Source organism: Blastomyces dermatitidis (genome assembly GCF_000003525.1).
Source record: "Blastomyces dermatitidis ER-3 genomic scaffold supercont1.1, whole genome shotgun sequence".
Classification (NCBI taxonomy): domain Eukaryota; kingdom Fungi; phylum Ascomycota; class Eurotiomycetes; order Onygenales; family Ajellomycetaceae; genus Blastomyces; species Blastomyces dermatitidis.
In genome coordinates, this window is record NW_025544774.1 from 8,653,282 (window position 1) to 8,667,757 (window position 14,476).

The window sequence follows — 14,476 nt, forward strand, 5'->3', positions numbered from 1 at the left end:
ACATGGATATTAATTTTTAGTAAGTTAGTGTGGTCAAGCGTCCCGGGATTTCTTACAAATAGATTACATAGATTACATCAAAACACCTCAATACAGGCAATCTCTTAGATTAGCCAGTTTACGCGTATTTAATACACTAATGTACACGCTAACAGCCCACGTTAATCGTGGTCTCACGGCCAGACGAGGAGATAACTTTAAATCTAAAAATAGAGCCAAAAATTGCGAGTCAATGAAAAGAAAACATGTAACTAGCCAATCATCACGCTACACCCTAATCCGCTAACACAAAGCTATACTAGTCTTGTTCATCATTTCCTAAAGTGGTAGGTACGAGGCCAAAAATCCAAGCAGCGCGTCACACGCGTCTTTTCGCGATTTTGTATAATTTTTGTTCGATTGTCATGGCACATACGATAACAAATGTCAATTCTCTACTGAGCATTTCATGATCATTCACCAAAATAGGCAGGATAGATAAATAGATGAGAATGTTGGTGGCTAATATTGTCTGCCAATCCTTTTCATATTATTTTCATGATGTCCTTTCTTAAGTGGGTCCAAAGTACCCATTCGAATGGGACTCACGTGCATTAGTATTAGACGGACGTGTAGTTGGGTCGAGTAAAGAAATGCAAACAGGCAAGTAGAAAAGAGCTTGCGGGCATATACATGACAAAGCAAGGAACATCAACTTTCAGCGTTGGAGCAAAAAGGGGAAAAAATAAGGAAAAATAAGCAAAAGTTGCATAATTTGCGTGGTGAAATCGTACATTTCTTCCTGTAATTGATGGGCAAAGGGGGGAAGGGGAAGGGAAAAAGCTCGTTTGGTTGTCGCTATCCATAACTCGTTGGAAAAGGGCAAATATCAGAAAGCTGAGCAAGTCATATGTGATCGTTTGGTGTACAAATATCCGTTGAAATATGGAAGCGAAATGACGAAGGAAGTTGACATAAGAGAAATTTTAGTCGTGTACATTCGAGACAATAAAAGAGAACGGAGAAAGCAAAAAACGTAGGTCGAGGAAGAAAGAATTTATGAAAAGGCCGGGGCCAGTGTGGGAATTGGTCTTGGGAAAGGGGACAAATGACCGGCGGATAGAAGAGAAAATCGATATGCCGTATCGTTGAACCTAGAAAAAGTTTATTGTCGGTGTCGTATGTGCCTTATGCAAGTATTGTTAAGTGCTATGTTCTTGCCAGGTGAATCTGAAAAAAAAAAATGGATGTACAGTAGTTTTATCACGGTCGTAGCTCCTCTCCTAGTTGTAAAGACAACGCTCCTCTTTTCTCACGTGTTGTCGAAGGGCTTCCGGCCAATGGAGGAGCGAGAGAATCGAAATTAAGGCGTTTTCTCAATTCCTTTGGAGGACGTGGGGTCCTCGACAAGGTGCCTGGCGTTCGTCCTCCCCATGGTAACTGTGCTGGGCTTGGGGTAACGTTTACGAAGTCTGCGAAATTGAACTGCTGGGTTGGGGTTCCAAAATTGGCGGTAACGCCTCCGCCAGGTGTGGTGGTCAATGAAGGGAGGACAGCTTGTTGGCTTGGGGGGGTTGAAGGGGGGAAATCCTGTGGGCTGGCTCTTCCTCGAAAAGTTGCTGGAGTAGGGGAATTGGCAAGGAACAACAAAAGATCTGCACCATCTTCCCCATTTTCAGCCTCTCTGTTATTCCGTGCAGTGTGATTTCGGTTCGGAGGTGGAGTGCGAGGTGGTGAGGAGCTGATCCTTGACGAGGTAATATTGTGTACTTTGACAGTTGGAAGTTCGGGTTCCTTGGCTTCGTGATAAACAGGTGAGTGTTTCCCGTCAGGGATCGTGTCCGACTCCGAAACAAATGAACTGGGATCGTCATGATATGTAGGATGTGGGCGATTGAAGACGGGAGACGATTGCGGAAGCCCATTCTCGGCGTTCCACGAGATTCGTGTCGCCTTGGAAGGTTGCTCTGTTGTAGGGCTGGAAAGGCCACGCTTGCGTGAACGGCCGATGGTGTCAATGGAACTGGGGAAGAAAATTGCCGCATGTTTGCTCCGTGACGACCTGGGGAGCTCGTTTGGAAGCATTGGCGTTGGAAGAGGGGACGAGGTAAAAGGGGTTTCGTAGCGGCTATCACACATTTCTGAAGAAGAATCTGATATAACTTCACCATCACTAGGACCTCTTCTCCCACCCTGTTGGATTTGTTGTAGCGGCTCGACACGGCGGCAACGAGTTCGTTCGTAGCGGACCTTTGCCAGGCCTAGACGATCCTGGAGGTTGAGGGATATCTGTAGGGAAACCCAAGTTAAAACCACTGATACCGTTGAGGCAGACATAATAAGAAACCGACGTACCTGGGCAACATCAAGCTTAGGAACTTTCCGCTTTACGGAACCAGTAGGCTGCGTGGCGGACATTTTGTATTGATAGCTAGTTATTTTCGCCAGTCATTTGCCAGACTTCGTGATAGGTCGGTTGGAGTGGTTGGCTCAAAGGACAAAAATTGCTCTGGCGGAGGAAATTGGTGACTATGGGTGTGGATTGCAAGATTTTGAGCAAAGTTCAATTATGTGTAAAGAATGATGAAAAGGGGAATACGAATGCAGGGACAAAGGGATAAAACTATTACAGGAGCTAGAGTTCAAATCCTGCCTGCACCCGGAGACCTGTTCGTGGGAGGGTGGGACGGAGGAGTGGGCGGTTGTGTGCTTGTACAAGCTTAGCTTGGGTCTGTGGAAGGTTTCGTTGTTTTGAGGTGTTTTTTGCAGGGAAGCAGGGCAGCCCCAGTTTGACTGCCACGCGACCAAAAAAATGACAGCGTCTTGTACTGGTTGAAAGCTTCCCACCCATGTTGCTAACCTCCATCTTTATTCTAAATACTATAGATGGATAGCTAGCTATCCAAGCACTTGGGTAGTTGGTTATGCTCGCGTTATTCACCAGACGATCCAAACCTGTCATTTTGAAGCTGGGTTATGAACGACGCGACCACCTATGTATGTACATGAAAACACTTGGATATCTCATATTGAGGACCGAGCGTCTCTTCTCTCTTAATGATCGTGAACCACATTTGAATCATATCACATCAATATTCTCTATCCCAAACCGCTTCACATATTGCTGTCATTCGAAGTTGCAAGATAGGGAAAGATACTGGCACCGGAAGCATGCAGAATGCAGATCCATATCTAATTCCTCACAAGTTTAACTCACATTGCAATATGCCCTTCTAAACTTGCTTCGACGGCTTGAATGGATTCAAGTTAGTCCTCCCTATCACTGTTTGCGACCGAGCCTGCCGGGATTCGAAACCTATTCGTTGGCAGTATCAGCATATGTCCCATCCGCCGTTGTTTCCATGAGAAAGAGCTTGGGCACTCCCAGGTCTCTAATCTTCCACGTCTTGCACCAGCATAATTAGCTGACTTTCGCGTACAAAACGCAAACCATAACCCAGTCATACCTTCCCATCGAAGGTATATCTGCAATGGATGACCGCGCGCAAGCCAACTTGTCTGTCCGATACAGTCTTGTGTATACATACGGCTGTGACCTCGATACGTGGTGATGAAGCCACCAGCGGTAGATTCACGAGACAATGACAGGAAACTTCTCAGTCATGGCAACATTGGTGTCGAGCTGCTCATGATAAATTCACGCCAGGATGCGGCGCCCTCGGTTTCTATCCTTTACTCAAAATATCCTGCATTACCAATTCTTCGCGTATCGCCCCCCTTCCAAAATCCCATCTCACTCTGAGGAGACTGGGACAATTCAGTCGATATGTATGTCCGGTAGTTCATTATAGTTTGATATGCGAGGTCGCATAAGGAACGACCCCTTTAATGGCCTTCTGGCCTTTGCCTAGGTCTCTTGATCCTAACATTAGCGAGACGTAATTCAGTGGATACTGCATTGAAGACTTTCCTGAAACTCAAATCGGATTTTATATACAGAGTAATTAGAATCCCTAAATAATTCCTATCGTCGCTGCACGGCGCACGTGTATATGTACTAACGTAGCGCACTTACACTTGATTAAGATATGGGAAACGTAGTTGAAGTATTTATTATAGTTATGTATGCTTTATGTCTATGACGGTGCAAAAAAAAAGGAGGGAAAAAAAGGGCGAGGAGCAAGATAGGCAACGATGTATGCTAGCTTTGCCAGGATTTGCTGTGGTTATGATTTCTTCCTTTGAGAAACTCCAGTCAATCTTTCGTACTGCGTAGGATCACCGCGGTACTTTCGTGGGATGTGTTCAAAAAGGCCATTTTTCAGCATCGGATTCGAGACGGGAACGGAGGTTATTCTATGTTTAAACAGGAGATCTTTGTGTGCTTTGTGTTCCAGGCTGTGTCTGTTGGGTGTGGGGTTGGTCGGTAGCAGCTTTGACCGCATGTTTGGGTTTTCAAAAGGTACACAGAGTATATTCTCCAAGCAAGTTTATAAACTCTTCTGGGTTAGTTAAAGGAGCCGTCAAATTCTATAACTTTCGAGCCAGGCTGTATCATAATATCTGGTGGCTGGGCGTTGGGCAAACTTGGTTTGGATGCGGGAGATCTACGGAGGATATAAACTAACTACCACCCCGCTGGTTGGTGGTTAACTACCAATGGTTTTGATTTGATTTGATTTTCTTTTTCTTTTTCTTTTTCTTTTTACTTTTTCTTTTTCCTTTGCGGGCATGATCGGTCGGTTTATTTTAGTTAACCTTTTTAATGGCAGAAAGAAACACAATATTTTCTGTTTGGGATTTTCCCTAGTAACTACGGAGTACAGAGAACTCAATCTGTATCCCGAGAAATTTCATCACTCCCCCCATATTAGTTATATCCCCGCAAGTTTCTTTTCTAGAAGAACAAGCAAGCCCTTGGCCGGTGAGGTTGACAACATTGCGAAAGGGAAAACCAAAAACAAGGAAAACCAAGCCAACCCTCCCGGCTGACATTCCGGGAGCCAGGATCTTCAGCCTTGTCTCAAAGACAGGGAGGGGCGTCATCAAGCATCAGTGACAGGCAGGATACAGGATGACCTCTTGACAAACTGCAAGCAATTGTAGCCTGGGCTGTTGCGTGTGTCTAATATGTGTCTAGTAATATGTGGGTCCCGTCATTGCTTGATGGCATTATCTCTTTTTCAAACCAGGGGGCACTGGCCAGCTTAATTGGGCGTGTTCGTCAGTGGCTACGCTGTTGGTTTGATTCACTCATGACTGACTACGCAATTCCCGTTCCAGGGCTATCATCCCCGTACAGTACAATGTACATGTACATGTACGTCCACAACACACGGCTATCTTCACCACATAGCTTAGGTACCTAGCCAGCTGGTGACCAAAAACTGGATCTTCCTCCGATTTTGCTTCCCTCTTTTCCATCTATAGCATATTCCATTCGTCTTTTCAGCCCGTATCTCCCATTCGTGTCAAGTCTCTCGCTTTCGGTTCGAATGGGATCTCTTTCGCACTCTGAAATTCTCGACATTCGTTAATTTCTCTTCTCTACCTCCCGAACTCCTGTCCACAATCTCGTTGCATACGCGATTTGAAATCTTCTGCTCTTTCCTTGTACCAGGGTGTGAGATCCTCGATCGTTCCTCCATTGATGTTGTGGATATTCCCTTAATGCCCGGCTGAGCTTACCAGTATAACCTATCCTTCTTCGCTCGCACAAGCTTTCTCGCATTCCCTACACGACAATTACTTGCTTCATTGTCTATTAACTTACCTTTCTCCGCTCCCCTTGCACACACAAAGCCACTTTCAATCGTCGATCTAGTTCGCGTCCAGTTGCAATGAGACTAGACGGCTTCAAAATCCTCTAGAATCACTCCATTTGAAGAAATAATGCCATTTTTCAAGGACCTCCGTCGCCGCTCCAGGGCTACTTTTAGCTTGACCCCGTCTTCCTCCTTCAATGCCAATGACGACGTACTCCCTGACAAATCCTCATCTACTCTCGACTCCCCGATTCCTAGCTTGCGTAGCTCCTCTGTATCTTTTCTCAAAAGCAACAGTCCCGACTTACCCTTTCCTCATTTATCTACCCTCTCGAAATTGAACGGAAACGGAGATGGCCCACAGGTGACGCCACCACAGAGACCTGTTCCAATTGGGTCCCAGTCAAGCCGGAGCAATGGTACTGTGAGTTTTATTTCCAAGGCCATCCCTTGATACAAGCGTACTACAAGCATACAAGCCGTTTGGATTCTATCGCTAATGTTTTGCGTTCATGTAGAATGGTAGTCATCACTGTCTGACAAATTCCGGAAGAGGTTCTGCACCGGTGCCTCTGTATGCCCCGAGAGTTTTTTCTGTTTCCGATAACTCTTGGGTATGCGTATAACCCTTTCTATCCTGCTCCTGAATATATTGTTTGCTATCTAAAAGTGTGCTAATGTTAACCCTTTTGATCAGGTACATCAAAAAATCCTCCTAATTTATGGTCAGACTGGAGACGCACGACAGCACTCCGTTGATGGAAACATAACTATCCACCATTCCCAAGATTCGTTCCCTCCCATCACCTGGCCTGTTTATGAGTCACACTTCAAGGCTTTGGTCCATCTTATCCCAGGTCCTAACAAGCTACGACTTGAATTCACCTCCTCAAAAATTCAGAACCCAATTGCCCATTCGTCATGGGTGAGCATTAACTACCTGCCTTTAGTAAACTCTCCTCCCCTCCAGCTCGCAATTGTGCTGGGGAGCGATTCCGATGGCCGTTTTGATGCGGTTCCCGAGAGAATATCACGGGAGGGAAACGGTTTGGAGACCGCAATACGGAAATTTCGAATGGCTGCGTATATGTGGCAGTCGTTTACTGGGGAACAGATGTACCGAAATAAGTTCGGAAGGCGCTGTTTCCGATTTGAAGAGGAGTGGCAGGTTGGAACGCTGAGCCTACGGGACGCGAAGTCACATCAGATGAGAAACGAGGCCAAGATACACATTATACGCTGCGACAGAACGGTTAACGATCTGAGAAATCTTAGTGTTGTGGGACAGGGTGGCACTAAATCGGATGCGAGTGAGCTCTTCAACGTTGTACTTGAGGCTATCAAACGTTATTTTGGGACTGGAGATGGCCAAATGCAGTATGTCTCGGCACTAATGCTTGATACCCACTGGGACATAGGATCCCAGAAAATCACATGTCATGCCGCAGCGGGCTCTGATGGAGATAATATCAAGCTGGCTCTTTTTGGATCCTATGCGTTGCAAAGCTACCCAACCGCCATGGAAGAAGTAGTCACAGCTTTCACTGACTGCACACGGACGGATACTAATTTCGTTGCCAATTACAGAAATGAGTGTGGGAGCAACTGGGAAGCTGTTAACTCCGGGATTGGCGGCCATCTCCGTTCAATTGGCCGTTTATTTGGCTGTCGCAATCAAGAGAGTGGTATCATGTGTGGAGATTGCATTCTATTGAATCGAAGCTTCACAATTCGAGAACCATATTCTACTCGAACGAAGGCACAGGGACTGCGACTCTGCCTTAATGAGGACGAATGTAACTGGCATAGACTTGATACCCTTCGTTTTAGATTTCATGCATGCTTCCGGCTGCCACGAGATTCACCTCCTCGCTCTGATGACTCAGTTCAAGTATGGCCCGTTGACAATGGCAAGATATTAATCACTTCGTCAGCTGGCATTGCTTTCATCGAAATTTACGTGGACAATGATGAGATCTGCAGGTCGTATCTCGAATACGTGGATGGTGATTCCGGCAATAATGGCATCCCGAAGCAGATCGCTCTCACCGAAGCTGAGATTCGCCGGCAAACTCCTGGGAGCACTAACAAGAAGAGAAAGATCAAGTTGGTGATATATTCCGGCATCCTTAGCACTTATACGATTGACGACATTAGCAAACTCAAATCCAAACATTCGACTGCTAAATTACCTACTGGGCAAGTTGGATACAGGGGCAACAAATTGGGGCAAGCTCTATCCTTAGATAGTATCCCAGAACAACTGTTCCTGGAATGTGCCTTCATCCAGACGAAGCTTCTGGTCTCCGTGAAAGTCTATCATAATGGCTTTATATACGGATTAGAGTTTTGTTACGAAGACTCCACGAGCCAGGTATTTGGGCACAAAAATTCCAACTCTACCCGTAGCGAATTTGTGTTTGGTAACTCTACCACCCCTAATTCCGATTACCCTTCTTCTACTTCGTACAATGCTAATATGTATCTCTTGGATCAACCAGACACTCGTCGTGGTGAAATCCTAATGGGATTTTACGTGAAGATGGGCAGGCAAATCGATGGCATTGGACTTATCACGAATCTCAGCAGGAAATCTGCGGTTTTCGGAAACGGCAACGGTAGAGCTGGGTAAGTGAGGACATGACATTCTTGCTTCTTTTTATCATATTCTATATTTACATCCTTTGTTACATGGGACTTTAATTGGCTAAGCTTCCTCTCTTGAGTGGGTAATAGCGAATTTGATAATTGTGGCTAACTTTTTGTCCTATTAGCCATACATTGATACCACCAAGGGGCTACAGTATTGCTGGAATATCCGGATCCGTAGCGTCCTGCATTGAGGAACTCTCCCTAATTATAACTCGATGACGGATGTTCTCCTCTACTTCTGGGACTTTCATAAGCTTGCTATATTCCTATCAAGCTGGGTGCACCAATTTCACCCTCTTGTTACGCAATTGCGTAGCGCGATATTAACATCTTTTGTGGCTCCCATCGTGTCGTTCACACACTACCCGAAAATTCGCCGCCACCCTGACAAAGATCTCACTGAACACTCGAGTTCTCTATACCAAAAACTTCACATAAATTCAAAGCAACGCCTCTGAAAGGTTTACTTCTGCGCCCTACTATCTGTTATATACGTTCGACACCTCTTATTTGAATTCCGCGGGATCGTCTACGCTCGAAGCGATTTTCATGGTGGCAGGTTGGGCGGGTTTTGTATTCAAACCCCAAATCAAACATGGAGTCACGATCACGAACTACGCAAATATATATTTCTCTAGTTATCTTTTATCTTCGCTTCATCTGACTTGCATCGGGTTGTATGTTCTTCTTTACACGACGATGGCCCTTGAAATATTTTCTGCACATTTCATTTGTGAAAATAGGGCGGAAATGCGTTTACCGTATATGACCACCGATATTCTTCTCTTTTATTCTCGTTTCTGTTGCATTTTTCATTTTTATACCTTCAATTTCTCTTCCGAGTTCATCTGGTTGTTATATCTCTTCAAAAGGAGCTCTGTTAACTCAAATGTTATTCATTTTCCGTATCAAGGTTTCATTTGAAAGTTATTGACCCTTTTTCTCTCTTAACTGTTACCTGCCACTCCCACAGGGTTTCTAGTAACCCTTTTTTATCTTTGTTTTTTATGACTGCATATATCCTGTTCATAATATGGGTGCAGGAGTATAAGGGGACTGAGGAATGAATAATGCTACTACTTTGCTAGAACATGCGGGGGTTTAAGATTCACTTTTTCTTTCCCTGTCTGGGTGGGTTTCTCCTTGTCCTTCAGCAGGTTTTAGTTTTCACTTACTTCTTTTTTCATTCGGTCCTGCGGCTGGGCATGGCGGTGCATTTATGTTGGGTGAGGCATGTGGCATGCGTATGATGTACTTTTTTTCCTTTTAGATTTTTTTCCGCAGGGTTAAAATAAATAAATAATCAGCCTCTGTGTTTTATAAAGAGTACTATCTGTTCCTGTTTCCTTCGATTCGGCCGAGGTTTTTCATCACAGTTCTGTAAATAGAAAATCAATTATGCAATCAAATCAACAGCTGACCTGTGCAACTAATTATACTAGACAAAACTATCTCTCTATATATTATAGAAAAACCAACTTTTCCGAGCCTTACCGGAAAAACGTAGGCTTATTATACAACCGGGTTATGGTTGTTCTGCCATGCCAGTCAGCGACACTGTCACTGAACTGTAAAACTTAATATAATAGTGAATTAGCTGTGAAATCACTATAAATGAGTTATGAATAGAACAAAATCATTATTATATTAATAATATCACTGATTTCTATCTATATAATCATTATGTAAGGGGCCTACACCGAATAGATCGGTATGATATTGATAGATCTTATATAACAAAGAGAAAAATGTTAGAGAATATTTATATGTGTATATGATGATGTACATAATGAAGTTTCAGAGTGGAAGAATCTATATATGTTTATAACAGCTGAGAATTGATGATTGAGAATGACTGAGAGTCAGAGTGTACACATTTGAGAATGAAGTAGCAGCTGAGAATCAGTGATTGAGAATGACTGAGAATCAGAGTATATATATTTAAGAATAAAGTGATTGAAATCTGTGAAGTGTAACAGAATAGTCTATATAATTAATCAGACACTGTTCATCATATTAGTCTCTTCTTTTCAGAAGCAGTTTTCATCAGTCAAGAGTCACTGATGTCAGATAATATAAAACTCAGAGTTCAGATCAGTTGATTATAACTGACTTATTTCACAAGATATTATCAGCTACAGTTATAAGATCTCTTATTAAGAATATTCTCAATCTCTTACTGAAGCTTATTATCTTCTTCTATAATATCTGATAACTGTCAGTTAGAAGTCAGTTGAGAAGAGAACAGATCAGTGATAATATAATAAAACAAGCTTGTATAAAATATATCATGAATTTCTGATAATATATTAAGATAGTAGTTATAACTATCTAGAACTTCTATCACTTTATATTTAATATGATAATAATCTAGTATATAAGATAAATATGTGATTTATATATTCTTAAGATTTAATTATATCAGATCTTCTATCTTATATTATTCAGTGAGATCTCAGTGAATATTAATTTAATTCTCTTAATCTTATTTTACAGTTGTTATAAAGATCTCTGCTTAATCACACATATCTTGAAACTTTATTACTATATTATCAGTAATCTGAATCAGACTGCATAGATTTAATATAAACTGTATAATCTCTAAAAGATTCAACATCTTCATATAATAACTATATATAAGAAAGAACAGACTTATATCTGTTAAAATAGTATCTTATTCATTAATAATGATCTCTGTATATAGAAGTAGATTATATCAATTATCTTATAAATAATTATAGAACTTATAGAGATAGTTCTTTACAGTCTGAATTATTCATTCTAATATATTATCAGTGTCAGAGTAATAGACAGTTAACAGACAGTGTATAATCTTATGAACTTAACAGATTCTTATTCAGAGAGTACTTATAAATTAATAACTCTGATCTGATACTATTAATCTCAGTAACTTATATATTTAATAAAATGAACTCTATAAGAAGACTTCAGTAACTTGTTCAGTATTTATCTTATTACAAGATTTTAATATTATATCTTTACTTAGTTAGTTAATAATGATTAGAATATTTCTATAACTCTTACTCTTAGATAGATTAATAGTGAAGTTAATCACTACATCTTATCAGATTTTATTAGAAATATTAAGTAATTTCAGTAGATCTTTTCTACAGTTCTTTTATAAGATAATAGAAGAATAGTAATTACAGTTTCAGATAAAGTATCTGATACTATTTAATATCTCAGACTAATAGAACTCTTAAAAGATTATTCTATACAGTTATTCACAGTCTGAATAATCAGTTATACATGAATTATATATCTCTTACATTATTCAGATATATAAGAATTCAGAGTAAGAGACTCAGCATTATTTATAAAATTATAGAGTGTTATTATCATTGATTAAATATTCTGAGATGTCAATTCTTATATATAATTCTGAAAGAAATCAGAGTACTTCTTATTATACTGCTTCAGTAAGTGCTTAAAGAAGTTTATCAGTTTGAGCTACTATATATCATAGCTTATCTAATGTAGATTCAGAAGAAGTTAAGATATCAGTAACAGTTTTAATCAGAGAAGTATATATAGTGCTATAAGCTGTTTTATCTTGATTAACTAGTATCTTCAGATTTAAGAGTCAGTGCTCTCAGTTCATTCAGTAAGTATCTGTTATATCAGATAATATATCTCACTCTCATTATAAGAGAGTATCTATCATTGAGTTCTGACTGTCAGAATAATAGTGTATTATAAAATGAAAGTGACTTAAGAACTCAGATTATTGTATCTGTTATTCAGTGAGTTTACAGATAATTATGAAGTATTTGAGATTCTTATAATCTATAACTATCATAAATTCAGAGATACTTCAGAGTTCAGAGTCTCATTCAGTCATTCTTCTAAATAGTATATAATCATGAGAAGTTTCTTATTATAAATCTCATAATTGCATTCAGCAAAACTCAGTTTCTTAGACATGAAGATATATAATTGTAAAATATCTTTATTATCATATTACAATATCACTTCTTCTATTAGATAGTCAGAGAAATCAGCTTCAATAACTATCTTATAATCAGAATTAAATATTATCAGTAGAGAGATATTAATGAATATCTTCTTTATCTGTATAAATACAGCTTCAGTATCTGCTGATCATTGAAATACTGAGTCTTTCTTAGTGAGTTCTGTAAGTTATTATTATTATTATTATTCTTCAATTATAGATGTATGTAGTCAGAGACTATGACATCTACCTGAGAACTTTTAGTTCTCAGAGTTTTTCCTATATCTGTAAAGTTAACTATTATACATTCATCAATTTCAGATATGCAAAATAAGAAAATTTCAGCTCAGAATATAAAAACTGTTTACAAATTGCAGTGTTTTAACATCTTCTGATACTTTGAAATCATTTGACAATATCATGATAAAGGAAAAGAGAAAGAGAACACAGTCTTAAAGATAGACACATTAAATAGATAGATAGAAAGAAATTGAAAGGAAAAGATAAAGTAAAGAGAGACTGTAACAAAACAAATTATTAAAAGATAGTATATAGCTGTTTTAACAGATTATATCTGATTGATTTCCTTCTCTTCATATTCAGATACTTCTGAATTTAGTCATTTTCTTATAGCTGCTTGAGTTTCTGATAGAAAGTCTATTAAGTATTTAATTTCTGTCTCAGTTGAGAATAAGAATCTCATATTTAATTGATTTAGATCATACTTCTCTTTCAATCTGGCTCTGAGACTATTGTATAATGCACAGTGTATTACAATATACTCAGAATTCTCATTTGCATTACAGAATAAGCATTCTATTAAGTCAAATCTATCATCAAATCTTTGTATATAAGATTTGAAATAGTCATATCTCAGTTTCAGCTGTATTATAGATGAGAATATTTTCTTTTTATATTTAATTAAACAAGATTTTCACTTGAGTTTTGTTTCAAATCTTGAATAATGTATACTCTTCTTTTGTTTCTGTCAGCTTTCATTTCACTTATCAAAACAAGATTCTTTTATTTTTCTCTTTATAAAAGATCAGAATATAATTTTTTGAATAGATCTGCTTAATTCTGCACTCTTTTTTGCAGCTGAATCAGTCAATTCATTATCATAAATATTCATATAAGCAGAAACTCAGTGTAGATGAATTATCAGCTTTGATATTCTTCTCTTTTGAATTTTCAAAACAGAGTTTAAGATAAGTTCAAGATTCATTTGATTATTATAAATCTGACTATTTCTAAGTCTTTTTAAAGCAGCTTAACTATCAGAGAATATTCATGCCTCTTTCAAACTATTTCCTCTTTTATAAGATTTTATTTCTATGAGTTTGAAAGCTTTCACTATTGCAAATAGTTCAGCATCAAAGACCTCAGATTCACAGCCTATATTTCTGTAAGAATAAGTGCTCGCAGGCGATTATTCGGGTGTTTGCAGCTTGGCGTGATATGTACTGTTAACTACTAGAAGTATTCATGATAGGAAGATAGAATGTAGAGATCAAATGTATAATAGTATTCAAGCTGAGTTATAAATAGTATTCATGAACTCCAGTCTATATAGTTGTGTGTAGCCAAGAGTCACTAGCTCTATTGATTATGTGAGAGATAGAAATAGAGATAAAGAATTCACAAGAAGCAGGATTTCTTACATACTCTTCTCTCTCTAAGACTTTATTCACAAAGCCTTTCACTGAGTGACTTCATAGTCAGCTCAGCACTGCAGTGATACTCACTAAAAACTCTTTACATCTATAAAAAATCTCAGTGAGGAAAAATCCCTTATCACTGTGAAGAGAAAAGAGTCTGTTACTCAGTTTCTTATTCTGTGAGATTCTTTATAATCTACAGATTCTTCTCTAACTATTACACAGATTCATCTCACATCTTTTATACAGAAGAGTTTCAGTTGACTTTCAATCATTTTCATGAGATTCTTGTATAATTATTATACAGATTCATCTTATAGATGAATCACTCTTTGTAAGATCACTCTCATTAAAGAGAAATATTCATAAGTTAATCTTTCACTCATTCTTATAAATTATTGTTCTTTGATACTGTAGAATTGTGAGAAATTTTTCATTCTTTCATTAACTCTGTAGAATTATAGAATCAAGATATTCACAGCCTGCAA

General features: G+C 39.1%; 2 protein-coding genes across 4 annotated transcripts; one reads left to right on the plus strand and one right to left on the minus strand.

Moving 5' to 3' along the window:
* Positions 1-78: 78 nt before the first annotated feature.
* Positions 79-4,854, minus strand: BDCG_01160. Of its 2 annotated transcripts, none has more exons than XM_045416663.1 (3): positions 4,016-4,854; positions 2,335-3,855; positions 79-2,268 (listed from the first exon to the last, which is right to left on the minus strand). In XM_045416663.1, the coding sequence occupies exons 2-3, from the start codon at positions 2,395-2,397 to the stop codon at positions 1,243-1,245; spliced, it is 1,089 nt and encodes a 362-aa protein (XP_045279468.1). In that variant the 5' UTR covers positions 2,398-3,855; positions 4,016-4,854; the 3' UTR covers positions 79-1,242. The 2 variants fall into 2 exon arrangements, with proteins under 2 accessions (XP_045279468.1, XP_045272338.1); XM_045416664.1 differs by having other exon boundaries at positions 313-2,268; positions 2,335-2,508; positions 2,610-4,854.
* Positions 2,802-9,820, plus strand: BDCG_01161. 2 transcript variants are annotated; one of them, XM_045416665.1, is made up of 6 exons: positions 2,802-5,086; positions 5,224-6,129; positions 6,224-6,319; positions 6,403-8,128; positions 8,207-8,333; positions 8,480-9,820. In XM_045416665.1, exons 2-6 carry the CDS (start codon positions 5,833-5,835, stop codon positions 8,574-8,576), a joined length of 2,343 nt encoding a protein of 780 aa, XP_045279469.1. In that variant the 5' UTR covers positions 2,802-5,086; positions 5,224-5,832; the 3' UTR covers positions 8,577-9,820. The 2 variants fall into 2 exon arrangements, with proteins under 2 accessions (XP_045279469.1, XP_045279470.1); XM_045416666.1 differs by lacking the exon at positions 6,224-6,319 and having other exon boundaries at positions 3,965-6,129; positions 8,480-9,783.
* Positions 9,821-14,476: the final 4,656 nt, after the last annotated feature.

What these genes read in the sequence shown, in the direction of transcription:
- BDCG_01161 (XM_045416665.1), top strand. Translation starts at nt 5,833, where the DNA reads ATGCCATTTTTCAAGGACCTCCGTCGCCGCTCCAGGGCTACTTTTAGC. An exon ending in CAAGCCGGAGCAATGGTACT is followed by an intron (nt 6,130 to 6,223) that starts GTGAGTTTTATT and finishes GCGTTCATGTAG; the next exon opens with AATGGTAGTCATCACTGTCT. An exon ending in CCGTAGCGAATTTGTGTTTG is followed by an intron (nt 8,129 to 8,206) that starts GTAACTCTACCA and finishes TGGATCAACCAG; the next exon opens with ACACTCGTCGTGGTGAAATC.
- BDCG_01160 (XM_045416663.1), bottom strand. Translation starts at nt 2,397, where the DNA reads ATGTCCGCCACGCAGCCTACTGGTTCCGTAAAGCGGAAAGTTCCTAAG. An exon ending in CTAAGCTTGATGTTGCCCAG is followed by an intron (nt 2,269 to 2,334) that starts GTACGTCGGTTT and finishes GTTTCCCTACAG; the next exon opens with ATATCCCTCAACCTCCAGGA.